This window comes from Nothobranchius furzeri, chromosome 14 (genome assembly GCF_043380555.1).
Source record: "Nothobranchius furzeri strain GRZ-AD chromosome 14, NfurGRZ-RIMD1, whole genome shotgun sequence".
In the NCBI taxonomy this organism is placed as follows: domain Eukaryota; kingdom Metazoa; phylum Chordata; class Actinopteri; order Cyprinodontiformes; family Nothobranchiidae; genus Nothobranchius; species Nothobranchius furzeri.
In genome coordinates, this window is record NC_091754.1 from 42,290,800 (window position 1) to 42,318,442 (window position 27,643).

Here is a 27,643-nt window from a genome sequence, read left to right on the forward strand (position 1 = left end):
GTAGATTCTCACTGAAGGCATCAAAACTATGAATGAACACACAAGGAGTTAAGTATTCAACCAAAAAAGGTGAAATAACTTTAAACATGTTTTATATTCTATTTTCTTCAAAATAGCCACCCTTTGCTGATTATTGCTTTGTACACTCTTGGCATTCTCTCGATGAACTTCAAGAGGTAGTCACCTGAAATGGTTTTTTACCAGTCTTGAAGGAGTTCCCAGAGGTATATATATATATATATATATATATATATATATATATATATATATATATATATATATATATAGGATGTTATTTTCCAATCCAAATAAGGAAAATATGACACCTTTTTAGCAAATTAATATTTATGGGTATGGAATTTAGCCAAGACAAGTTTACTACAAAAATTCTTACACTTTTTGGGAGTAACAAAAAACAAAGGTCAAAGTCCTCTTGTAAAGGGAAATGCTTCTGGTTTATATCCTCACACTATGCCAGTTGTTTTTTATTTTCTTAGACTGCCGTTTATTTTAGCTTTTCTGCTCACTTCATCGTGTTAAACTGTACTTTTTATTTTCAAATGTGTGACCTGAGTTGTAAAAGTGACTCGAAATCACTTCCTCGTTTACGCACGTACGTGATGACGTCACCGCGTGGCGACTCGCAGCCGCATTGTTGTGGGAGAGACGAAGCCAAGGCCACTGCTGAGCTGTGCCACTTCAAACTCCTCTTAAACAGCCCAAACGATCAGCGCTTACATGTATAAGCTTTGAAACCGTCTCCGTCGCCCTGGATTCCTGTCGGTCACTTTCAGGTTTGACTCGGTTCAGCGCGAGCCGTGGCCACCGGTGGATGGAACGAACTGAATGTGGGTTTAACTACAGCTTTGCTCCACCACAGGCCGCGCCGCCATTGCAACAGTTTAAATAAGCTGAATTTGAGAAAACACCGAGGTAGGTCTTGCCCCACGCTCGCTTCTTTTATTTAGTTGTTTTCTTATACAGTCCAGGCAGGGAGAAACGAAAGGGCACGCGGTTCCACCTCAAGGAAAAACGAGCAGTTTAAAACGGGACTATCTCTTGTTGTGTGTTGGTCGCCATATTTCCTCCATGGTGTTAGCATGTACGTTAGCCCGATATATGGACGGAGTGTCCTAATGTGTTCCACTGGCTTGCCTACAAGCCACCGGCTTTCCGGGGCTATCTCCGTGTTGTCTTCTCTTGTCGCTTGAAGCAGGTGTGTCTTTCCACTGAGTTGACACGTTATAGATCACTTATTGATGGCTTATTTTTTGGTGTTTGGCAGCTGGATCAGACCACTGATAGGAACGATCAGATGAGGTTGCGGCTGCTAGCATCAGACGGTATTTGGTGATAAAATGGCATTCAGCTGCCCTAGGTCAAGCTACAGGCAGCCAGTCCAGCGGGTAGGCGCTGGCAGTGTGGAGATGTGCAGCTCGCCGTCCAGGTCTTTCATTCATCCACTCAGTGTTACGTTTCCGCCCCCCGTACTGTTTACTAAGCTTGTTGAGCTCCCAAATTAAAGGAACAGACAGCTGGTCGTTCACTGGAGCGCTGCAGTATTTTAAATAATTCAAGTATTGGACTACTGAATTAAAAACTTAGTTGGATTTTCCTCTGTAAGATGTTTTTTGCGTGTCTCTTTTTTTAAACATTGACCTTTAGAAAACGTGGGTAGAGACAGTGGTTGTTGTGACTTCTGATATTGATGTGCTGGTGAAAGCTAAAAGGTGTAAAGTAAAATGAGTCAAATATACTTTAAGTGCTGCATGAAACTGATCTTGCCATGTGATCTGTAAGCTCTTTGAATCACTAAGGAATGTTTTTTTTTATTTGTTAATTTTTTTTTTCAAATTTTCAAGTACACTTCAGGTGTTGTACTTGTACTTCACTGTTCTCAGGCTCCAGGCTTGTTTTATATGGATTGTATTAAAACAAAGAAAACAATCTGAAGTTGTTTTTAATTTACCGGTCCGGCCCACTTGGGACTAGATTTCCCTCAATGTGGCCCCTGTGCTAAAATATGAACAAAACTATGTGTTCACATTTTGTGTTTGTTTGTTATTTGACTGCTTTGCTGCAAGAGAACATTTTCTCTTTCTTACAGCTTTAACATGATATATATCGGGCAATTTAATAAAACCAAAACCAACTAAAACACATTGTAAATCAAGCCACATATGAGACATCAGGTCTGCCCTGTTGCATGCTTTTTGCTATTTTCTAATGTTGTGATTTCTCGCACATATGGCAATGAAACCCTTCTGCTTCGGATTCTGATGCTTGATTGTTTCAAGGTGCTAAGAACTTCCTGACAGGTCATTTGAAACTGTGTGGATTCTTTTGACAGATGTCATGAAATATTTATTTTCACACAAAATCAACATGAATTAGTTGAATATATTGTTATTAATTTTCAAATTTGTGTTAGAAAAACTTGGTTTCCTCTCCTTGTGGTTTGGGACTCACTGTCCTAATTTATGCAGAATATCCCAGTAGATTTCTATGCAAAAGGTGAAAATGTCTCCTAACTCCTTAACATCCTCAACACTGTGTTGATGCAAAATTGTACAAGAGAAGTTCTGCCGTCTGCGGCTCGTGGCTGCCGGCTGCAGAAACGTTTGTTTTGGGATATCATTCCACCTCTTTGTATATGGCGACTAATATAATCTTACTTTTCTCTTGCAAACATGTTTGCTTCCACACATTTGTCCTCCTCAGATTAGTTTCATATTCTGTTTAATAACTGTTGGCAGTTAGTTGGAGATGAGAAATCTTTGCAGTTAGGTCAACGTGTGATGAAAATGCAAACAAACTGTCATATTACTATTGAAAAAATGTTTCGAATTTAATTAGAAATGTGTAGGGCTGGGTAATATGGCCTAAAACCATTGTCATGGATGGTAGATAGAGGAATTCACTTCAATAACGGTAAATGGATGACGACTATGTGGATGGCCAAAAACTAAGGTTGTCCAGTAGATGGGGTTGTGGCAGCATAGTTGTTCCACAGCCTCTTTTATTGATAGTATTATCCCCCTAGATCATTGCGATTATTTTTAATTTCTACTGTAAAATTTTCAAACTAATAACTTGATTGAAAAACCAAGCACAACTGAACAAGTTAAATAACAAACATTTCCTGCAAACAGAAGTTTTAAGGTACAGTGTCTCATATTCTAAATCTGGATATTACAAAGAGCTGCTTCATGTGAATATTGTCACATTTGAGTTGTCAGGTAGTCAGATTCTCTATAGTCTGGTTAAACTGAAGGTGAAGGACCTTGACTTGCTGCTACAGTCATTCTGCACAGTTTGACTTTTGTCATTTGTTTTCATCATATTGTCCTTGCTGAATCCATAATGTTACCAAATGATTGATGAAGCATGTTTTTGCTCAACCAAATTTATTGCTGTCACCACTCCCGCTTGTATCACTCTAATCACCGCTCACGGCTGCTCGCCAATAACTGGCCTGGACAGCGAGCAACACCGAGCAGAGAGCTACCGCAAGCAGTGAGTAACGAGTTACTCGGAGCGACGATCTACAAGCAGCCCCATCCTTACATATTTGAATCATCCCCCATTTCCTGTTTAAACCAAACTGACTGACTGGTAAAATGACATTGGTTAGAGTCATCAATTTTGGTAACGTTCCTAAAGGTGTCTGTCCTCCACAGTCCCTGTGCAGTCTCTGGTGATCTGAGCTTCAGCTCTAACGAGAGAAGCTCCAGGAGCTCTGTATTGCTCCAGTTGAACTTCTCAGCTGGTTCTGTTTACAAAAGCAAAGCTTACTGCTCGTGTTTACTTTCATTTTCCATATAGTTTCCTGCCGGAGCTTGGCAGTAACTCCCCACGTGATCATGACACCTCCCTCTGTTGCGCCAAGGCGTAATATGCATTCACAGTCTGGCGTTGTGGTAATACACAGCACAAATGCTGCAAAATTCCCACAATGCCATGCTGCCACGGCCCATCCATAAGACGCACCGCTGCGGCAGTATCATGCAGATTTACCAACGTGGTGAGTTTTCTAAAAGGGGATTTAATTTGTTTACAATCTGGCTTAATTGTATTTGGAAAATTAGTCAAACTCCTCCCAAAGTTGTCTTACATCTTCTGATCCATGGAAACTACATTCAGAAGGGTTCCAGGCACCCTTAAGCAGCTCAGGTTGTTGTTGTTGTTGTTGTTGTTTTTTTTGTGATAGAAAGTTTTAAAAATATTTCTGAACAAATCCCAGAAACATAGTAGCAAGGCTCCTGCAACTGATGAGAAAATTGAAAACCTCCCCAAATGTTTTGGAAGCTTCCTTGTGCAGTCGTCCACAATTTTCTTCCTGCTTTCTTTTCCCAGACACTCATCCATGTTTGTCTTTAGTGTTGCCTCACAGCTCAGGTTAAGGACACACACCCTCAGAAACCTACTTGCTGTTCAGCATCTTCTGCCTCACCATTATTTTTATGAATCGTTGATACGAGTTTCTATTTTGTGAAATTTCCAGGTTTGTTGCAGCTTCGTCATGAAGAAAAAATGCAAAAACCGCCACCTCGCAGTGTTAAAGAGGGAGTCTTCTCCCATCAAGCCCTCTCCCAACAGGGAGACGCTCACATATGCTCAAGCCCAGCGGATCGTTGAGCTGGAGGTGGATGGCCGTGTGCACCGTCTCAGCATCTATGACAAGCTGGACGTGATCACCGACGACGACCCCACAGCTCAGGAGATCATGGAGTGCAATAGCAACAAGGAAAACAGCGAGAAGCCCCAGCAGGTTCTGGTTCGCTCCGTACGACTCAAAAACAACCAGCAGAAGAAGAATGCTACCCTCACCACTGCACATGATGGAGGCACTAGTGACCTTTTGGAGCCAAAGGTTAGAACGGTTGAATACAATCTGCCAGTGGTACCAAAAAGGCCTGCGGTGTATTACAAATACATAGAGAAGACTGAGGAGGAGCTGGATGAGGAGGTTGAATATGACATGGACGAGGAAGACTACGCCTGGCTTGAGTTTTCTAACGAGAGGAGGAAGACCGAGGGTTTCAGCCAGGTGTCGCACAACCTGTTTGAGTTCCTCATGGACCGTTTTGAAAAAGAGTCGTTCTTAGCCTCACAGGGTCAGAGTGACCTACAGTCTCTGGTGGATGAGGACGCCGTCTGCTGCATCTGTATGGATGGGGACGGTGCAGACAGCAATGTCATCCTCTTCTGTGACTCTTGTAACATTGCTGTGCACCAAGAGTGCTACGGTGTGCCGTACATCCCAGAGGGCCAGTGGTTGTGTCGCCACTGCCTGCAGTGTCCATCACGGCCCGCAGAGTGTCTCTTCTGCCCTAACCGAGGAGGCGCTCTGAAAAGGACGGATGATGAGCGCTGGGGCCACGTAGCGTGTGCTCTCTGGGTGCCTGAAGTCGGTTTCTCCGACACTGTTTTCATTGAGCCCATAGATGGCGTCCGCAACATTCCACCTGCCCGCTGGAAACTCACCTGCTACTTGTGCAAAGCAAAGGGAGCCGGAGCCTGCATCCAGTGCGACAAGATCAACTGTTACACTGCCTTCCATGTCAGCTGTGCTCAAAAGGCCGGCCTCTACATGAAGATGGAGCCCGTAAGAGAGCTGACAAAGGCTGGCCTGACCTTCTCTGTAAAGAAGATCGCCTTTTGCTGCAGCCACACGCCTGAAGGTTGTGACCGTCGGCCTCTCAACATCTACCAGGAGCCCCATCCGAAGAACGGAGCCTGTCACAAGCGGGTGGAAAAAAGGGGCAAAGCTCGGTCCAAAGGCTGGCAGAAGAAAAAGATGAGGAAAACGGAACCAGAGCCAGAACCAGAACCTGAGACTCCCGCTAACTCTGGGCCCAGCATCACAGCTGCAAGGTAGCCAAATAACAAAGACACAATTTAGATAGTTACTCAGGTTCCTTGTCCTGTCTGTTTTAGTGTTTTAAACTTTGATGCCTTTTGTCTTGTCAACAGTTTTTAGCTAGTTTGTTCGAAGGCAAACACGAAGCTTTTAACCTGCAGACAGAACTTACAGGTTTTTCATGAGCAGTGGTTTAAACTGTTTGTATTTCTTTCCATGCTGCTCAGTTTTGACACCATCCTGAATCAGGTGGCAGTTCAGAGGAAGCGTCAGTTTGTTGAGCAGGTTCTGAGCTACTGGGTCCTGAAAAGGCAGTCGAGAAACAACGTGCCCCTGATCCGCCGGCTACAGGCCAACCCTCAGCCTTCTAAATCTAAGCAGCATATGGTCAGTGCTGTGACGACACGCTGAAGTATTCCATCTGTAAGAGAAACGGTTCATTTTTAGAAGTGTTGGTTTCCTACAGGAGCAGAAGGAGACCAACCAAACACTGAGGGAGCAACTGAAAGTGTGGCACCGCCTCCGCCACGACCTGGAGCGGGCTCGACTGCTGTTGGAGCTCATCAGGAAACGAGAGAAGCTCAAGAGAGAGGAGGTAGAATCTTTCTGAGTCAGCCATTCATTCATCAGAAATCATGCATTACCTTCATGTTGTCATTCCAAACACACCCACATCACCCCGCTTCTCCTCCAGCTTCACTGGCTGCCAGTCAACTTCAGGGTTCATTTCAAGATCCTGGTTCTGGTCTATAGGGCCTTACATGGACAAGCACCATCTTACATTGGTGATCTTCTTAGTCCCTACACCCCCAGCAGGTTCCTGAGGTCCAGTGATCAAAGCCTACTGGTTGTGCAGCACCAGGCTAAAGACCAAAGGTGACAGATCATTTGCTGCTGTGGCCCCCAGACTCTGGAACTCTCTCCCCCTGAGCCTGAGATCAGTGGACTCAGTGGTCTCCTTTAAAAAGCAGCTGAAGACTCACTTGTTCAAGCTGGCTTTTGTATGACCTTCTTCACCACTCTCTCTTTATTCTGCTCTCCCCACCTATTCCACCTTCCTCAGGATCCACTGAGTTCCCTCTTTCCTATTCACTCTCTCTCTTTCTTTACCTATTTTTAGAGATTAGCAGACGAGTTGACGCAGTAGACATGATTATGCATTAGTAGTTTTAGTTCTTTTAGCTGCTAACCTTTACTAAGCCACTGACGGGTTGCCTTATTATGTGCTAAGAGATAACCCAAAAACTTACCAAATATATTGTTTTTATTTCTTTTCTCATCTTCACCCTGCTTGATGAAAGAACAACGTGAAAATGAAATGAATAAACACACATAGCCTATTTGGTCCAAATCACCAAGGTGACGGGGGAGAGAAGGAATTTTTTCTGTTCTTGGACAACATTTGTCATTCTTTTTGGATTGTTGGAACAACAAACAAACACTTGCATCTTAGAAGTCTATTAGTCTCCTCACATAGCTTATATGAGGGAAAGAAACATGAAAAATATCATGTTATGGTGCATTTATGATCTGTAATTAATTAGCAATTAAACACGCTTCACTGTTTATTAATGTAGAATCAGTGGATTTTTACCATTTTAGCTCAAATGAACTCTGAGCAGTCATTTCGACTACCGCGTTTAAAGGTCAATAAATACACACCGAGTTTATAATTTCAGATAATTTTTAATTAACTAAATAATGTTTTATTTTTAACCACATTTAACACTGTAATAAACAGTTCTAGAATCGTAACTGTCTATGCTATCAGTCATATTTCTTTTATGCCTCTGTGCCATTTCTCTCTCCCTTTATATTTTAGTTATAAAAGACAAAAGTAACAAAATTAACAGTTGATGCTGGAGGAAGAGTGTCTGGTGACCAACCCTCGTGCCCCTTTTCCTTGCAGAACAAGAACCTGGTTGTGATTGTTTATCATGTGTGGAGTTTCTTTATAGTGAACTTGGCTTTTGTCCTTCAGTTGAAGCTACAGCAGTCGGTGATGGAGGCCCAGCTGACCCCCTTCAACATCTTTCTGAGGGCGGTGCTTGGTCAGCTGCAGGCAAAGGACCAATACAACATCTTTGCTCAGCCTGTCAGCATCAAGGAGGTTTGTTTGAAGGACTCTTTTTGAAAACCAGCAAAGTTTCAGACATATTTACTAGTTACCAAAAGTTATTCAGTAGTCTGTGTAAATAGCTCTATTTTTATAGCTACAATTCATTACAAATGTCTCGTTAAAGCGCACTAAGAAAGCAGCAAGTCTGTTTGACATCAGGATGAATACACTGGCTTTTTTTTTACTTGACCAAACTCACAGCTGTCCAAAGTGTGTTCGTTTTCTGGGACTTTCTAAAGCAAATGTCAGTTATACAAACTTACAAAAAGGTTTCAGTTTAACAGAGCATTCATTCTTATTAATGTGTTTTAGAAATCACCATGTAGATCATCAAAGACGGGGTCCGTAGCAGGACATCATCAAGGAGAGGAGGCGGAGATTTAATTCCTCTTCCCTTTCTGGATGGAGCTACACCTCGCTCCACACATGCACACGCAAATAGCCTTGTAGTGCTAACAGACAAGTGATGTTTTTGATATCTTCCTGCTCAGACACACTTCATTCTATCTGTTGAATTATCTCCTCAGCCCTCACTGGGTTCTGCAGGAGCTGCTAAACACTCGTTTTCATCAAATCTGCTGTCTAACTCATTCACTGCCAGCCGTTTCCTGATCGGTAAAGCCCTTCGCTGTCAGCGTTTTTCACCGTTTTTACTGTTTTTTTTAAGAGTCACAGAACGTTGCGCGCTAGGATGATGTCGACTCCAAAACAAAGAGGAGACTCACCTCTTACATCAGGAAGAATCCACGCGTTTCGAGTGTTATCTGTTCTTTCATAATTTGTTGTTGAATTGTGATCGGCAGAAGCTTTTCTGGTTCACGCCTCACTTTTTTTTACAGCAGCGGCCCAAACGATCTCCTAACACATGGATTTTCTGCTTCCTGATCACATGACGTGTGACATACCCGGATGAAGATCGGCTTTAGAGCTGAGATGTTTGTTCTCACGGTGCGGGGGCTCGTCCGACGCCCACACAGTAAAAAAAAAAATGCAAATGACGACTTTAGTCGTCATTGGCAGTGAACGGTTGGATTTAAAATGACAACTTTAGTTGTCAATGGCAGTGAATGAGTTTAGCAGGGAAACATCTAAAACATGCAGTCGCATTGACCGCATGCCCCTGCTAATGCTACAACAGACTAAAACAATAGTTTGATGTTCCAACTCAGAAAAGATAAATCCTTTCTCCTCTTCCACAGTTAGCTTGAAGTTTACAGACTGACAATAACTCAATGCAGGTTGAGTTAGCATTCCAGCTAGTGCCATATTAATCTACAGTTAACACAGCACACAACAATTATCTGCACTAATATATGTTATTATTTTTATTTTTTATAGTTCTTTAAAATATCATGAATGATTTAGTTTTTACCTGTCCAAAAGAAACTTGCCTGCTCTTCAGTTTTTAGCCCTTGTAGATCAGGAGGCTCCCTCCCTCTTTTAAAAGGAACCCAGGTTACAAAACTTTGTTGTTCTTAAAAGATAAAAGTTTGTATCAGTTATGTTAAAATGGTGTAAAAACCTTCTTAATGTCTTCATACATCTAAAAGCAGCACAATGCGGCATTTTATTAAATTATTAATACGGTGAGTGTGTAAACAAACACTAGCGTCAATAGCTATACTTGCAAGTGCAACCAATATACAGTCAGGTCCATAAATATTGAGACATCGACACAATGCTAGCATTATTGGCTCTATACACCACCACAATGGATATAAAATGAAACGAACAAGATGTGCTTTAACTGCAGACCGTCAGCTTTTATTTGAGGGTATTTACATCCAAGTCAGGTGAACGGTGTAGGAATTACAACAGTTTGCATATGTGCCTCCCACTTGTTGAGGGACCAAAAGTAATGGGACAATTGGCTTCCCAGCTGTTCCATGGCCAGGTGTGTGTTATTCCCTTATTATCCCAATTACAATGAGCAGAAAAAGGTCCAGAGTTCATTTCAAGTGTGCTATTTGCATTTGGTATCTGCTATTGTCAACCGTTGAGATGAGATCCAAAGAGCTGTCACTATCAGTGAAGCAAGCCATCATTAGGCTGAAAAAACAAAAGAAACCCATCAGAGAGACCGCAAAAACTTTAGGCGTGGCCATAACAACAGTTTGGAACATTCTCAAAAAGTAGGAACGCACCGGTGAGCTCAGCATCACCAAAAGACCCGGAAGACCACGGAAAACAACTGTGGTTGATAACCGAAGAATCCTTTCTGGTAGGGCTGCACGATATTAGAATATTGCGATGGCGATATTACTTGCGATAAATAAAAACTTCACTCGGGAACAAAAACAAGGAAATAAAAAAAATCATAACAATGAGAAAAGCAAATGATGTGAGGAAAGGGAAAAAGAAAAGAAAAGGCATTCAGTGGATCCCGGGAAAAGCAGAGTCAGCAAAAAGAGCAGAACAAAGCTAACTCAGGTGTTTGCTAGCCATCAAAATTTAGTGCCGTCTGCCTCAGGGGTGGGCATCTAACCTATGAGAACCCACCCGATTGGCCAAACGGGTGAAGAGCTCTATTTGATTTGTTAAAAACATCATGTTCCCGTTTGATTGACAGAATGTGTTATGTGTAGCAAACATTTGAGCTAACCATTCATTGCGATATTTATCTGTTCTTTGTGATATGCATATTGTGCATGCTGATATCGCGATGATATATTTGCAATATATTGTGTAGCCCTACTTTCTGGTGAAGAAAACGCCCTTCACAACAGTTGGCTAGATCAAGAACACTCTCCAGGAGGTAGGTGTATCTGTGTCAAAGTCAACAATCAAGAGAAGACTCCACCAGAGGGTTCACCACAAGATGTAAACCATTGGTGAGCCCCAAAAACAGGAAGGCCAGATTAGAGTTTGCCAAACAACATCTAAAAAAGCCTTCACAGTTCTGGAACAACATCCTATGGACAGATGAGACCAAGATCAACTTGTACCAGAGTGATGGGAAGAGAAGAGTATGGAGACGGAAAGGAACTGCTCATGATCCCAAGCATACCACCTCATCAGTGAAGCATGGTGTTGGAAGTGTCATGGTGTGGGCATGTATGGCTGCCAGTGGAACTGGTTCTCTTGTATTTATTGACGATGTGACTGCTGACAAAAGCAGCACGATGAATTCTGAAGTGTTTCGGGCAATATTATCTGCTCATATTCAGCCAAATGCCTCAGAACTCACTGGACGGTGCTTCACAGTGCAGATGGACAATGACCCAAAGCATACTGCAAAAGCAACCAAAGAGTTTTTGAAGGGAAAGAAGTGGACTGTTTTGCAATGGCCAAGTCAATCACCTGACCTGAATCTGATTGAGCATGCATTTCACTTGCTGAAGACTAAACTGAAGGGAAAATGCTCCAGGAACAAGCAGGAACTGAAGACTGTTGCAATAGAGGCCTGGCAGAGCATCACCAGGGATGAAACCCAACGTCTGGTGATGTCTACGTGTTCCAGACTTCAGGCTGTAATTGACTGTAAAGGATTTGCAACCAAGTATTGAAACGTGTAAGTTTGATTTATGGTTCTTATTCTGTCCCGTTACTTTTGGTCCCTTAACAAGTGGGAGGCACAAATGCAAACTGTTGTAATTCCTACACCGTTCACCTGATTTGGATGTAAATACCCTCAAATAAAGCTGACAATCTGCAGTTAAAGCACATCTTGTTCATTTCATTTGATATCCATTGTAGTGGTGTATAGAGCCAAAAATGCTAGCATTGTGTCGATGCTAAACTCTTGCAGTGAGTTTTGCGGAAGGACTTTTTTACTGTTAAAATTTTCTTTGTGAAGTATTGCTGGGTTTCTCTCACGTGTCTAACGTGACGTCGGCAGCCTCGCAAAACTCAAACGGGGGACAGGAAGTGTTTTGCTCCACAACAAAACACAGAGATGCAACACAGAGTGATGGATGAAAGCGATTTTACTAAGGCTTTAAATGAGCTGGCACAGACGCAATATCATGAAAAAATGCATCTTATTTTAGGTTATGGCCCATATAGTTTTAAATGTCACACTTTTCATACACTGTGGAGGATTTATCCAGCGCTGAAGCGATCGGCAAGAAGCTACCGTGTGCTGCCTTCCTCATATTACACTGCAAACCAAATGAAAGCCTTTCACAAGCCTGGAAGCCTACAGCTTGGTTTATGCTTGACGCATTTACTTTCCGCTTGGTGATGCGGCTCGCAGATGGAACGCACTTCACAACTTGCATTATTTATGGTTCATGCGGCTTGTCTCTGCGGTGAGCCAATATTCTCCCAAACTGTAGGGGGCAGCATGGAGCTCTACGGCATGTATCCAACACTAAACCGTAGTAGAAGTAAAAATTACTGTTGTTTACAACATGGCATTCCAGCATTTTTAACAGCGTCCTCGTCTTTTCCGACAGTGCGAGCTATTTCTCTCCAAGAATTATTAACAACATGTTAACGGCAAAAATAAAAACTTTTTACAGTGTTCCATGTCCATTTACACTTAATCAGTGACATATAGAGTAATAATTACACAACTAATCCAACACGATTTTACATTAAAATCTCCTCTCATTTGTAAAATGAAAACACTTCGGTCTTGCATCGGATTGAGGAGAATATGTTTTTTGCGGGGATGCTTTGCCTAAACGCGGACCTCGTTCTTGCTTACACCGCTCAAAGGTTTGATAATAAACTCACACTCAGTAGTTTCTGCTCAAATACATTCCTTTCCTTCTGTGATTGAGGAAAATGATGTATGTAATGAAGCCATCAACCTTTCTCCCAAATGTTCTGTGGCTTTAGCTTGATTTTGTTGTCCCCGGTAGGTCCCAGACTACCTGGACCACATCAAGAACCCCATGGACTTTTCCACTATGAGGAAGCGAATTGATGATCACTGCTACAGGAGTGTAGATGAGTTTGAAGCAGACTTTAACCTCATCATTTCTAACTGCATGACGTACAATGCCAAGGAAACGTTCTTCTACAAGGCTGCTCAGCGGATGCAGGACCATGGAGGAGTCATCCTCCGGAGAGCCTTTAAGGATGCAGAGAGGATTGGCTTTGACTTCCCCAGCGGCTTGCACTTGTCAGGTGCTCCAAAGTTGGAGCCACCACCCCCCTTCTCCTGGGAGGACGGTGAGTGGGTGAATGTTTCGGAGGTGATATACTGAATAAATCATTACATTTTGATACAAAAACTGTTTTTAGGCTAATTAAAAGCCCTAAAACTAGGGTTGGGCATCGTTTGATTTTGAACGATTCCAATTCCTTGTTTTGATTCCAGTTCCTATCGATTCCCGATTCCGATTCTTTCAAGACGTGACATGTTTTACACGAGCCAGCTAACCACAGGTCCTATTTGATGAAATAATCTTAACTTCAACATGAATTTTAATTCTATGAACAACAACATCACCTTCATTTAGACAAAAACATGTTTTGGAGAAAAAAGAAAGACTTGCAGCACAACCAGTGTGTTTGTTTCTGACCACAACCAAAGTGTGGAAGAAGCCTCTGGGATGAGAAGCTAAATGTCTCCAACATATCCAGAAACGTCCAGCTGTTTTCAGCTAAAACTCTCAGGATGATCATGTCCAGGATGACGGAGAAAAAATCTGAACTTCTTAATTACGCCTCTACTGTAAGCTCTTTATCATCTGACCCCCACCGGCTGCGTGAGCGGTGCTGCGTTACGGCAGTGCTGCAGCCTCTGCTGCTAATAGGCATTTGTAAAAAAGTAATTAGTTATAGTTACAGATTACGTTTTCCAAAAAGTAATTGAGTTAGTAAGTCAGTTACCACATCGTAAAAGTAATTGGTTACTTAGCATTGACCTGTGACGTTACTCTTATGTTCCGTAACGCCGTTACGTTCCACACATCTATAACGTGTTTATGTGAATTAAGTTTTTTCATGAGTGTAGTTAGAGAGCTGTTTTGTTTGCGAGCGACACATCACTTGTGTGGCGGTTGGAAAGCCTAGCTCCGCTTTGCTTCATTCAACCACAGTAAGGCGCCACTATAAATGCTCAGTAACTGTAACAGCGTTGCAACGATGGGAAACGTAGTTCATTCGATTACTTTGTTACGTAAAAATAACGGCATTATTTAACTCCGTTACAAAGGTGAAGGAAACTTGTTAAACAGACCGACTCGCCTGTATGACTAGTTTTAACAGGAATGCTTAGTGTCACATAATAAAACAGTTTTGTCTCTGTTAGTGGACCGCCTGCTGACCCCATCCTACCGTCAGCTGACCCCTCTAGAGGATCAACTGAAGGAGCTCCTAGAGAAGCTGGACCTAAGCACTGCCATGAGACACAGCCCATCTCGCAGCAAGAGGCTCAAGCTTCTGAAAAAAGCCATCATGGAGGTCCGCAGTGAGATGAGCTTAAAGAAGTCCCTTCCCCCACCCCTATCACCCCCCACCATGGCTCCAGTTCCTATTGCCCCGCTGCCAGAGGAGACGGCACCACCTGAAGCCCCAGCACACTCTTTAGCGCCACCGACATTAGAGCCTTTGACCTCATTGTCTCAACCCAAAACCTCACCCAGCACCTCGGAGCCCCCGCCCCTGAAACCTGTCATGCCCTTTTCAGACCAGACTCCCATGGAGCTGGATGACATCACCAACACATCTACCTCAGTGCTCACAGATATTCCCAACGGACACATTCCAGACCACCCACTTCCCAACGGTGACATTCACACGGAAACATCCAGAACCTACAACCGACGGACCAACAACCTTTTCCGCAAGTCCAAGAGCGCCAGTCCACAGAAACCACCCACGAGTCAAGAGGTGTTGGTTGTGTCGCCATCACCCCTGGGCAACAAAACCTTTTTGTCTGTGGTGATCCCTCGACTGGAAACCCTCCTGCCGAAGACGAGAACTCGCCGCAGCAGCAGCACGGATGGTGAGGAGGATGGGGAGACGCCAATCAAACGTCTCTGCACAGGTATGCACTAAAGCACCACCATCAGCTCATTAAAACTAACACCAAGGAAGTTCTCTTCACGGTGCGAAGAATGGAAAACATCCTGTGGTTTTTATTCTTCTCTCAGGGATAACAAATGGTTTTGTGGTGGAGGAGAAGGTGGTGGCTCCGTCGCCACGTTTGCTGGAGCCACGTCGCCGCTGTGCCTCAGAGTCCAGCATATCCTCCAGTGGCAGCCTTCTCTGTGGGACCGGGTGATTACAAGTTCCAGTTTAGCATACTCTGAGCTCAGCGTTAATGTTGCTCATCTGAAACTAGAGCACAACGTTAAAATCCATTTCTGTTGCCTTCACTTCTTACGTCATTTACCTAATTCATAACAGTCGTTCTAGAAAACGTTGGAAAGTCTAAGTTCCTACTATGAACAGGGTCTTAAAAAGTCTTTAAAACATTGATTTTAGGGATTTGGAAATAATACCTTCAAAAGTCCTGAATTTTGACGACTGGGTCCTAAAACTAGTGCAGTATGTGACACATGACAGCACATATGTACTTTGACTGCAACAAAGTAAACCCGAGTCCTTCACCTTCCAAAACACTGGAGGAGTCTGAGGATGGAGGCTGATGATGGCAGAAACAGGACATAAAACCAACTTAGCTGCTGTTTAGCAGCGTTATAAACGCAGTTCAGCAGGTTGTTATTACTGCTGTTACTGACATGAAGTTAAGCATTAACGAAGGCTATTTTTATACATATATTTTGTGCCTTTACTGTTTGCACTGTAGCTTTGCTCCTTTTTTGTTTAGAAAAAAATTGAAATAAAGTATAATATAAATGAATATAATAAAATGATATAAACAATAAGAACAAAACCTTTAAGTATTTTATCTTCTCAAAAATATAGATTTCAACAAAAGTATTGTTGCGGTACCGCCATCAAAAACCAGGTTGAAGTAGTAGTATCAAGAATTATCTACTGGTACCCAGCCCTAATGTTCTCCACCGAGTGTTTTGACAGAAGAAAGATAAATAAATAAATTAACACATGTTCAGGGGTTTACTTTCTGTTTTTTTTGCCTGTAGGGCTGTGAAATGGGTATTAATTTTTATTTAAGTGGTCTTAAAAAGTCTTGAATTTAACTGGAGGAAATGTGTAAAAAAAAACCTGCATGAAGACTTCTCTTTCCATCACAACTGAACAAGCTCGTCTTTTTCAGCTCCATCGTTGTGTCTAAAACTGTAAAAGGACGGCCAGCGGTGGCTCGACGAAGCACTGTGGATGACAGAAGCACATTGACCCGCTGTGAAAATGGTGATTTCAGTAAAGCTACCAAGACCTCTTCAGGTGAGCACAGCAGTGTCCTTGCTCCTCACTTCCTCCGTCTGAGTGTGTCCAAACAGCATGGCGAGCTTTGATCTGTGACCTTTTATCTGCTAGAATCACTGATTATAACCCTGTAGTAAACTAACACTATATACCAGGTGATTTCTTACTTTAGCGTCTGTGTTAACACCCCCTCCCTGAACTTTCTGATGGAAGGTGCTTTTCAACAAACGGTCTTGGTGACAAACGTTCTGAATTCATAAAAAGGATTTTTTTTTTTACTTACAAAACCTTTCAAGATAGAAATCACAAGGTGTTTCACAAGCACAACAATAAATGAATCAATAAAATTAGAAAATAAAAATGAGAAAAAGAAACAATGGAGCCCAGAAATGATAGAAACACCAGCAGAAAGAGAAGCTAACAAGGTTCTTTTGCAAGAAGCTCATTGATGTCCAAACACAAGCAGGAAGAGTTGGAGGCTGTTATTTCTGTTTTGTTTCAGTGGTTGTAGCAGTAAAGGGATGCTTCACCCCCAAGTCAAATTTAGTCTGTGGCCACGTTTCCCAGAGTTAGATAAATGGGTAAAGGCCTTTTGTAACCAGCCCAGCCTCATTCTCCTAGTCTGGCAGTATTCTGTTGGCTTTAGCATAGCACAAACAATGTAAGCCACAGCTGCAAGGACACTGGCCTCAAATGCCTACACCCATAAACACAAATGTGTGGCTTTTAGGCTTTTACGCTCCAGAGTAACCACACAAAAACAAACAATCGATGAACAAGAGTCTGCTTCTAGACCTGTAGAAATGGGACACAACAATACAACAGGAGCAAGCTATCACTGCGACAACCTGATGAGGAAAAATAAAATTTTCATTGTTTAACTGAACAATCACACGATAATAACTCACAGTGCATTTAGTGCCAACCACAGCCTTAAGACATGTGTTGAACGTGCCCAAGTCCATACTTACAAGAGCACCATGTGAGCACCTGTGTGTGTACATGCGCTTGTATGTGTAAGGTTTCTCTATAGGAGCGTCCAGTAGAGAGTGTGAGGGGCCACAGATCTGCCCCCTAAAGATGTGTAGGAGATGAGGGAGCTCAGAGTCCCAGAGATCCAGGAGCTGCCCCAGAGCGCAGGGACTCCAGGGAGACTGTAACCAGAAAAGCCCCCGCCCCCCTCGAGAGGCGCAGAGGATCGCCCGGGGGGCCATGACCAGCAGCCGGCAGAGTCCCGGGAGATATCGGCGGCAAGCCCACAGGCCCGCCCGCAGCCTCCCACCCCCAAGCCGGCCGAGCCCGGAACCCACCGATCCGGGACCCAGGGGCGACCTGCCCCGCCGGGGACCCAACAGAGCCCAGGGACCCAGATCCCACCAGGCAGCCACCGGGATTGATCAGGCAGACGCTAAAAATCCTAAACCCCCTGACCCGGGAGCCATGAACACTCAGGCAGACCAAGGCACCACTCTCCACACCAGGTGTGACAGGAGGAGGGGAGATGAAGATGTATAGCAGCAAAAGAAGTCCCAGGAGAGGTGAGGAGTCAAAGGCCCCACCTGACATATACAGTCCTACAGAAACACAGTCACACACTCCCTCATGCTCACACATACACATACAACCAAAGACTTACAAAAATGCACGCCGGACACCCACTCCTGCTCTCCATACTTACCCTATTCACTCTGGTCCCGGTACTGCTGCACATGAGGTACAACCATTACCGGTTCTCAGAGTTCGACCCTTTCTGCTGGGGTGCTGATGAGCAGGCTCCCCCGCCAAACGCCGAGCAAAGCGACCCACCAGCCAGATGGCCAGCATAAACTAGGCTTAGATAGCAGAGTACTTGACAGATGAAGCAGGTGTCTTTTGGCGCCGCTGCATCATGTCTTTGCGCCTTGCAGCAGCGACTTACAGCGGTGCTTAAAGTAGTCCCAAGTCTAAATCTGCTCCTGTAATTCCTTCATGTTATTTCTGTCAATTAGAGTCTATATGATTTATTAAGTTCATCAAGAAGAAGTAGGATCATAGGGTTTTTCATGACATCTCACACAGCTGTTACCACTCACTTACATTATTTACGCTAAGCTAAAGCTAACAGTATACTGCCAGATTAGGAGAATGGCTGGGCTGGGAACAAAATGCTTTTTCCCACTTCTCTAACTCTGAGGAACATGGCCACAGACTAAACTTCCCTTACAGGCGGAACAACCCTTTAAAAGAAGGCCATACAACACAAATCCGATAGTTATTATAAACTTGATCCTATTGGATCAGAAATACAGTACAATCCTCTGTTTCAGGTACAGTCAGATACTTTTGCACAAAGTACCTCAAGTTTTGTTCTTAGGTGAGAAAGTCGATGCTGAACGGATTAGATCCTGATGGATTCATCTTTTCTTCATGCTAGATGACAAAATTAAAATGTCAGCTGTTTATTTTGTGTTGTTCGTATAGACTGCTCACGTCTCTTGCATGACTTTCCTAAATGCGGGCATAATCCAACAAATCTCTTTCCCCCCTTACTGTACAACCAACAAGTGGCTGTAATCTGCCTGATTCAGCTCTTGCAGTGTGTGTGCGTGTGCGTGCGTACGCGTGCGTATGCGTGCTTGTGTGTGTACTTGTACGTGCATTTGTGTGTGCGTGTGTATGTGTGTGTGTGCGTGCATGCGTGCGTGTGTGTGTGAGTGTGAGCTCTCATCATTTTCAGTGAGCTAGTATAAATCTGAACAGGACATGGTAGTTTCCAAAACTTAATTGTGGTATAAATGATAGTTTTGAATAATAAGATGTTGGGGAAATTTCACAGAAGCTCTTCAGTTCTGATGTTTGAGTATTCGTCTCTAAACACTGTTGGAGAGCCAAGAGAGCTTCTGTTGGTTCTTAGTCAGCAGAAGTGGATCTAACTGGTGCTAGGCCAGCTTGGGTTTAGCACTGGAACCTGTTTGGTGGTGAACAGTGTTGGGAAAGTTACTTAAAAAAAGTAATTATTTATAGTTACTAATTACTTTGTCAAAAAAGTAACTCAGTTACTTACAGAGTTACGAGATTATAAAAGCAACTAATTACCAAGAAAAATAACAGTTACTTTTTTCATTAAAGAATGGAAGAAAAATGGGTTAATTAAACTATAAATATAATTTACTATAAATTAATACAATAGTGAAATATAAATGACTAATGACTGGAACATAATAAAATGTATGTCTAAATGTTTTTTTATAAACCTGAATAATAAATAAAAAAAATTCCAGCTTCACATAATTGTGTGTTTTTAGCAGCATTTCTGTTGCTGCTAATCTAGTAACGGTTAAATAAATAAATAAATAAAATCCTTTAAAATGACACCAGAACAGGCACAAGCCTGATGGAGGACTTACATTTACTAACTTGGGTCAGACCCAACCACAGAAGAGCTGAAGCTGGGTGGTGAACACACACAGGTAGTTCTAATAACACCTGAGCTCCATGACGTCTGAGACTGATGCATCAGTGTTACAGCGGGACTAAACACATGATCAGAAACAGGTTACAGCTGGATGATCTAGGAAGGTAGAAGATCAGGACGTCTGAGCGGTGAAAAGGTGAGCGGACCATCGGGATGTCCCGCTGTCACGCTAAGAAGGGCACGGCTGCAGATCCACACCTGCAGCCGTAGACTATTCATCACATATTCCTCGTTCTTCACGGGTCGTGATGCGCTTGGATGAAAACATCTGCCTCTTTAGCTCCTGATCAGCTGATGACAGCTTCAACACACCGCGCTGCTTAACGCACGCATTTCCTTATCAGTAACAGAAACGACGTTTTGATGAAAGAAGACGGTAATTAATTAGTTTGCTCGTTACAAAAAAATTTTTTTTTAGTAACGCGGTTATTTTAAACGGCGTTATTCCCATCACTGGTGGGGAAGAATATAAGTGATCACCCTCAGCTGAATAAGTTTCCTTTATATATTATAAATGCTGAAGCAGCTTAGTGTACCTGGTTCTGAACTGGTTTCCTATAAACACAAGTCATGCTTCAGGTCATGAACACAGACCCGGCTGGGCTGAGGCTGTGGGATCGGGCGGTGGACTCGCAGTGAAGTGTTGTAGAAGAGAGGTCATGATGTTTCCCATCTCTTCTCCATCTGTGTGAATAAACTGAAAATTAAATATGAACGCAGGATCATGCTCACTGGGGTCAGCAAATGGATTAAATAGGTGCTATAGTATTTCATGCTACATAGTAGCAGATCCAATGATAATGTGGGTGGGAGGGTTACATAGCAGTGTGTTTTCATCCAGATGCTAATTCTAAATAAACAAACCAGGCCGTAAACAAAACACTGATTTACTAAACAATCATCAAAAGCCCTAAAGAAACAGTCACTGCTAAAAGGAACATGTTTAAATGACCCAAGAAATATTATGTTTCTGTTTTATGGTTATAATATTTTAGCAAAGACATCTCTGTGTTTAAATCTGGCCTGGTGATTTTTCTGCTCTTGCAGGCTTATCGCATCAAGGTGGAAAATAGTCTTTGTTTCCACCGATGGGTGCTGCCAACAGCAAGCTTACCCAGCTGTGTGTTATGTTTGTTACTTGTAAATACTGTTTTAGGATGAATATCCTACCTTAATCCGACAAAGCTTAGCTGCTGCTTTTACAGGATCAGATATGTGAACCGTTCTCTTGTCGTCTTGGGCGTACTGGTGCTCATTCAGCTCCTTGTCTGTTTAGCTCTCAGTGTCTAAGCTGGGTATTTAATAAAGTTCCCCAAATGAGTCGATGACTGACCATAGCCAAGCGTTATTACCATCATCAGTGCCAACATACAGTAGGTTACCAGTGGCAGGTCCTTGGGCTGTGGTGCTTTGTTATGGAGCACCATTAAAGGTGCAGTATGTAAGAATATAGTGAGAATTGTACAGTGAGAAAATCCCAGAAGAGTAATGTTTCAGTCATTCTGGAAGGAAGGTTATACTGAAACATATTTCATGGCTGTGGGGACTGTCGCGTTTCTCCTTTCAAAACAAAAGGAGGAGGGGCGTGACCACTGTTTGTGGGGGTGCCGTGTCTCCTGCGGGCTAATGCTGCAGCGCCAACAATTGTAAATGTACGGCCAACAAAAAGCTCCAGAGTTGTTTAAAGTGGTCACAGTAACCACATTTTACCACAAGGTGCCATCTTCATTTCTGCAAAAATGCACCTTTAGGTTTGTGTGTGTGTGTGTGTGCGCGCGCGCGCGCGTGTGCGTGCGTGCGTGCACATGCATGTGAGTGTGTGTGCGTGCGTGCGTGCGTGCGTGCGTGCGTGCGTGCGTGCGTGCGTGCGTGCGTGCTCTAGGGCTGGGCAATGTGGCCTAAAATCAATATCACGATATATTGAGGATTTCACCTCGATAACGATAAATGACGATAATTGCAGGTGTGTGTAGAAACTAAAGTTGTCCACTAGATGGAGCTGTCACGTGCGTTACTTGAGTTACATTTTCACAACGTGCTGCAGCTTCTTAAAGGGACATGAATGTTGCCAACCGACACACACCATAGTTTTTTTATTATCAAATTTATTGACACAGGAAAAATGATCTTGATAAGAGTCAGAAATGTTGATAACAATAAATTTTGGATTTATTGCCCAGCCCTACTGTGCTCTCTGTTTCAGTGAATCTTTCATAACTTGCTTGTTGTTGTTCCTGTAGAGGTGTGGAAGCCCGCCGCTGCTTCTCCATTTGTTCTGGAACCTCATAAACTAGTTTGGGCTAAATGTAGTGGATATCCCTCCTTCCCTGCCCTGGTGAGTGAGTGTCTGTCCCATCTGTATGTCATCTCCCATCTGCCCCTCTGCCATTCTTCATGCTGTAGCTTGTGCTTTGTGCTCATAGCCTGGACTGGGTGGTTTATCTAGTGCCTGTTTGTAGCCCGTCAAGTAGCGCAAAGCGCTTCATGTCCGACTCGGCCTTGCATGCTCGTGTTTCTCCAAAGGGGGCTTTTTGGTGCGTACGACCCAGCTGCTTCGCTGCTCAAGGCCCGTCTCATTCACCGTCCCTTCCTGTTGTTGTGCTCCTCAGATCATGGAGCCTCGAGTTCGGAGGACAGCGTTGCGGCACAGCGAGGTGGAGCTTTCCAAACCACCGCTGGACGTCCTCAGAGCCGGAGAGCAGATGCAGTTCAGGTCCGCAGAGAAACTATTCCTCGTCCGCTTCTTCGACAGCAAACGCAGCTGGTGAGGAACTCAACCAAACCCACTACACTGCTGCTGCCAGTTAGGAGATCTCGTCACTAACCTGCTTCTAATGTTTAGCTTATTCAAAATCAGCAGATATTACACTACTTTTAAGGTGGCGGAATTAATCAGATTACTATTTTTATTGTAGATTTTGGCTTCAAGCCATCACCAAATCGACATAATCCACAAAAAGTGATGAAGTTTAGACAGATTCCACATTACTAGAATTCTCTTGTTTTGTCATTCTTCACTAAAAAAAAAATAAAAATAAAATAAAAAACAGCGCTTTGTGATTTATATCTGTGAAAGGCGCTATATAAATAAACTTTACTTACTTACTTACTAAAAATTCTCCCCCCCCCCAAGTAAAACCGATTCCACTGATTTCCCTCTTTCCTATTCACTCTCTCTCTTTCTTAACATTTTTTCTTTTAAATTCCCAAATTGCCTATTTTTGCTCATTTTAAATATATTTTAAAACATTTTCTAAATGCTTTTTTATGTTTTTACATTTTTTGTTTTTGTTTTTGTGAAGCGCCTCGTGATTTTTATCTTGAGAGGTGCTATAGAAATGATATTTTCTTCTGAAAGCACCAACAGCATACACACATGTTCATAAATACACCACCGTTATAACGAACAATAACCTCCAGACACTTTCTGGCATCTAGAGAAGTGTTGCCATACTGTTGTCGTTCCAAACATCCAAACTCCTGATGGAAGGCTCCCGTAGCAGCTCTTTCTGGTTTCCATGACTGATAAAATACAGGATTGTTAACCTATAATGTTTAGTTTTGTTTTAAGTAGACACTTGTGTTCATCTTTACATGATCTCTCTGCAGGCAATGGCTTCCTAGATCCAAGATGGCTCCCTTCGGGATGGACAAGACGTTCGACCGAGCAAAAATGATGGAGGCTCGTGCTTCTTCCATCAGAAAGTCTGTGCGGCTGGCGTTTGACAGAGCCATGGACCACCTGAACCGTGTCAGCAGGAAGTTGGAGCTGAGCAGTAGCCTCACAGTCACAGAGTGAACAACCTCCCTCTCCACCAGCCACCTCTGTCAGATTCACCATCACAGCAGAGACGACACACACACACACACACACACATATTTGTGTTTACCATTACCTGTGAACTGGAATCAGATTGTCTCTTCACACAACGATCTGAATTACTGTATTTGGTGATCCTGTTTGTCAAAGAGCTATGCAATTAAAACAACTCAGTTAGCAGCTGCATATAGTAAAAAAACCCAATAAAAACCACGACTTCTGCTGTGAGGAATGAAACGCTGCAGGATGAATGTGTCAGATGTTGACTTCTGACCACTTTACATGTGCTGCAAGACTGCTGCGACGATGTCACTGCCATGAAGTTGTCCGTATGCGTGTGAGTGAGTGACAGCAGCAGATCGTGTAAATACCCCTACATGGCCTGACACTATCAGTCTGTCTTTGGTACACGACGTCGCCCTCATAATTATCTAGTCATCATCATCATCACGACCGGCGCGGACAGCGTTGGTGTTTCTGCTGGTGCTATCTCCTCAGAGAGAAACTAAACTCTTTTATTCTCACTTCTTTTTACGGTTTTTGTAAGTTATTGAGTTCTCAAGTTTGTGTTCTTCATGGCATTAATTATTGTGTGTGTGTGTGTGTGTGTGTGTGTGTGTGTGTGTGTGTGTGTGTGTGTGTGTGTGTGTGTGTGTGTGTGTGTGCGTGCGTGCGCGCATCATGTGTGTGGTTGTGTGTGCGCGTGCATGCGTGCGGGTTTGTGTGTGTGTGCATGCGCGTGCATGCAAGTGTGTGTGTGTGTGTGTGTACCTCTGTTTTTTTACCTAAATGTTTTTACTGGACTACTTTTTTGTTTGTAGATATTTATATAAAATCTATATAGAGGCTCTGAACGTTTAAAGGCCTGAAGTGCATCATTCACACCAAAACCAAAAAAAGAAGAAATCTGCTGCCCACAAGTTTCCCACTAAACTGTTTGCTTTCTTTTAAAAACTCCTTTGTGTTTCCGGTTTTTGGGCCTTTGGGTTTGTGTGCTGTGATGATTTGAAGTCTTTAGAGTATCACGTCATCTCTGTGTTAGCTGAACTGGAGCGGCGGCGGAGACCATGTGCCTGTAATAATTTATTGTAAAGCATCACTTTATGGAGAGGCTGTGGTGAGACGGCTCTGCAGGCACTAGAACCGACACATAGAGACCCTTTGTCTTTTGTTGTGATTGTTTCTTTTTTTTAATTATCATTTGGGTTTTAGCATTACATTTGAGCGGTGAGGTGATAGTGTTTGTTTTTTTATTCAGACGGGGAAGCAGTGGGTAGCCTAGCTGTTTTCTTTGGACCCTCTGGATGTGGATGTTGTGTGTAAATAGATTTGGTACTTTTAGCTGATTCTCTGGGAATAATAAAAACAGTTGTAGCTGACGGGCACAGAAACCAGCCCACAGCAGGCTGGTGACATTTTTTATACTAAAACACTGAAAATTAAAATATGTTATGGAATCACTGAATGTGTCCTGCCTTTTAATCTGTTTGTCACTTATAACTGTAATCATTCTATTTAAAATTAAACGATAGCTTTCTACTTCGATAAGCATACCCCCTTGTTCTATTATTCAAACTTAGCCTAAAGTCCCTTTCCGGAGTATTTCTCTTATCCGATGGCACCATCTAGTGGCTGACGAGCATATCACACAAAAAGTCTGCCACTCTGTTTTTTAAGATGGTGACATCACGTTTCTGTTTATAAATGTGCTTTTGTAGCGACAAACAGCTAAAACACGTTGTTTTATTAGTGTTATTCTCATGTCATGTTCTGTTTTCATATGTTTATATTTTAGAGACGTACTTGTCCGTGAAAAGTTCATCAACTCTGCATCAACCGAGGTATTCCTTAAATTTGAAGCAAGTAAGTGGTAGTAAAGCTATTGGTTAGTTCTGGTCGGCACTCAGTTTCCTATTGCACGGAGCTCTGCGGGGCAGGAGGCGTGTTTAGCAAAAAAAAAATCACTTTTACAGATTTCTGACAAATCATAGTTTCTGAAAGTAGAAAACTCCAGAAAAATACTTTAAATCTGTGATGTTTGGTCTTTTTTAAGATATTCTTAAATATTTCATGTTGTGTGTCCGTATCCCTTCACCATGCATGAAACCTGCATCAGTTCTTTCACGTCCAGATCTTCAGATGTTATTGATGTATTTTTTTATTATCTTAGCTTCAATAAGGGTTCCTTCTATACTCAAAATGTATTTTAAATATTTTACAGTGCAAGTAAACTCAGGATACTTAAGTGATTTCTTTATAATAATAATGAAGAGGGTTTTAACCTGCTCAGGCTCAAAATAAGTTTTGATAAAAGTACGAACAACTAAGTCCTTCAGGGGTACTGCGAGGTAAAAAAATGCTCATGAAATACATGTGTGCAGTAACCAGGTAGGCAGGCCTCCAGAGGGTTAATATTGAAACTAATTTTGATCGTAACCATGTAAAAACTTATTTTAAAACAATTTATTTTATATACTTTCTTTTGAAATTACAGGATCTCACAGGATCTTTCATGGACGTTAAACAAAGAGTCTGATACCTGGCCCGGAGGGTTACCGGGGTCTTATCCTGGAGCCAGGCCTGGGGTTGGGGCCCGCGAGCGAGCGCCTGGTGGCCGGGCTTTCGCCCATGGGGCCCGGCCGGGCCCAGCCCGAACCGGATACATGGGCTCATCCAACTGTGGATCCACCACCCGCAGGAGGAACATGAAGGGTCCGGTGCAATGTGGATCGGGTGGCAGACCAAGGCGGGAGTCTTGGCGGTCCGATCCCCGGACATGAAAACTGGTTTTTGGGACATGGAACGTCACCTTGCTGGCGGGGAAGGAGCAGGAGCTTGTGGCAGAGGTTGAGTGGTACCGGCTAGATATAGTCGGACTCACCTCGACACATAGCATTGGCTCTGGAACCCAAGTCCTTGAGAGGGGTTGGACACTCTCCTTGCTGGAGTTGCTCCGGGTGAGAGGCGGAGGGCAGGGTTGGCTTTTTGTTAGCCCCAAGACTCTCTGCCTGTGTGTTGGAGTTTACCCCAGGGGACGAGAGGGTAGCTTCCCTGCACCTTCGGGTCGGGGAACGGGTCCTGACTGTTGTTTGTGCTTATGGGCCAAATATCAGTTCAGAGTACCCACCCTTTTTGGAGTCCCTGGGACGAGTGCTAGATAGTGGTCCATCAGGGGACTCCATTGTCCTGCTGGGGGACTTCAATGCTCACGTGGGCAATGACAGCATGACCTGGAGGGGTGTGATTGGGAGGAACAGCCCGCCTGATCTGAACTCGAGTGGTGTTTCGTTTTTGGACTTATGTGCAAGCCGCAGTTTGGCCATAACGAACACCATGTTCGAACATAAGGATGCCCATCAGTACACTTGGTACCAGGTCAGCCTAGGTTGCAGGTCGATGGTAGACTTTGTAGTCGTATCATCTGACCTGCGGCCGTATGTTTTGGACACCCGAGTGAAGAGAGGAGCGGAGCTGTCAACTGATCACCACCTGGTGGTGAGTTGGATCAGATGGCAGGGGAAGATGCCGCGTAGACCTGGCAGACCCAAACGCATAGTGAGGGTCTGCTGGGAACGCCTGGCAGAAGAACCTGTTAAGACGGTCTTCAACTCCCACCTCCGGCAGAGCTTTGACCGCGTCCCGAGAGCAGTGGGGGACATTGACTCCGAGTGGGCCTTGTTCCACTCTGCAATTGTTGAGGCAGCTGTTGCTAGCTGTGGTCGCAAGGTGGCCGGTGCCAGTCGTGGTGGCAACCCCCGTACCCGCTGGTGGACACCAGAGGTTCGGGAAGCTGTCAGGCTGAAGATGGAGGCCTACAGGGCGTGGCTGGTCTGTGGGTCTCCGGAGGCAGCAGACAGGTACCGGATAGCCAAGCGGGGTGCAGCAGTGGCAGTTGCCAAGGCAAAATCTTGGGTGTGGGAGGAGTTTGGTGAGGCCATGGAGAAAGACTATCGATCGGCTCCAAAGAGGTTCTGGCAAACTGGCCGGCGCCTCAGGAGAGGAAGGCAGCAACTCGCTCACACTGTTTACAGTGGGGATGGGGAGCTGCTGGCGTCAACTGGGGCTATAGTCGGACGGTGGACAGAATATTTTGAGGAGCTCCTCAATCCCACCTATGCGCATTCCGAGGAGGAACCA

At 43.6% G+C, this 27,643-nt stretch overlaps 1 protein-coding gene across 2 annotated transcripts; it reads left to right on the forward strand.

Annotated features, from left to right (window-relative positions):
* Positions 1–704: 704 nt before the first annotated feature.
* On the forward strand, positions 705–23,692 carry LOC107396078 (bromodomain-containing protein 1). Of its 2 annotated transcripts, XM_015975606.3 has the most exons (12): positions 705–933; positions 4,505–5,877; positions 6,091–6,250; positions 6,330–6,458; positions 7,845–7,973; positions 12,791–13,103; positions 14,188–14,925; positions 15,032–15,158; positions 16,123–16,250; positions 21,927–22,021; positions 22,296–22,450; positions 23,296–23,692. In XM_015975606.3, exons 2-12 carry the CDS (start codon positions 4,523–4,525, stop codon positions 23,483–23,485), a joined length of 3,519 nt encoding a protein of 1,172 aa, XP_015831092.3. In that variant the 5' UTR covers positions 705–933; positions 4,505–4,522; the 3' UTR covers positions 23,486–23,692. The 2 variants fall into 2 exon arrangements, with proteins under 2 accessions (XP_015831092.3, XP_054590137.2); XM_054734162.2 differs by lacking the exon at positions 21,927–22,021 and having other exon boundaries at positions 23,296–23,525.
* Positions 23,693–27,643: the final 3,951 nt, after the last annotated feature.

What these genes read in the sequence shown, in the direction of transcription:
- LOC107396078 (XM_015975606.3), top strand. Translation starts at nt 4,523, where the DNA reads ATGAAGAAAAAATGCAAAAACCGCCACCTCGCAGTGTTAAAGAGGGAG. An exon ending in CCCCTTCTCCTGGGAGGACG is followed by an intron (nt 13,104 to 14,187) that starts GTGAGTGGGTGA and finishes TGTCTCTGTTAG; the next exon opens with TGGACCGCCTGCTGACCCCA. An exon ending in AGCCTTCTCTGTGGGACCGG is followed by an intron (nt 15,159 to 16,122) that starts GTGATTACAAGT and finishes CGTCTTTTTCAG; the next exon opens with CTCCATCGTTGTGTCTAAAA.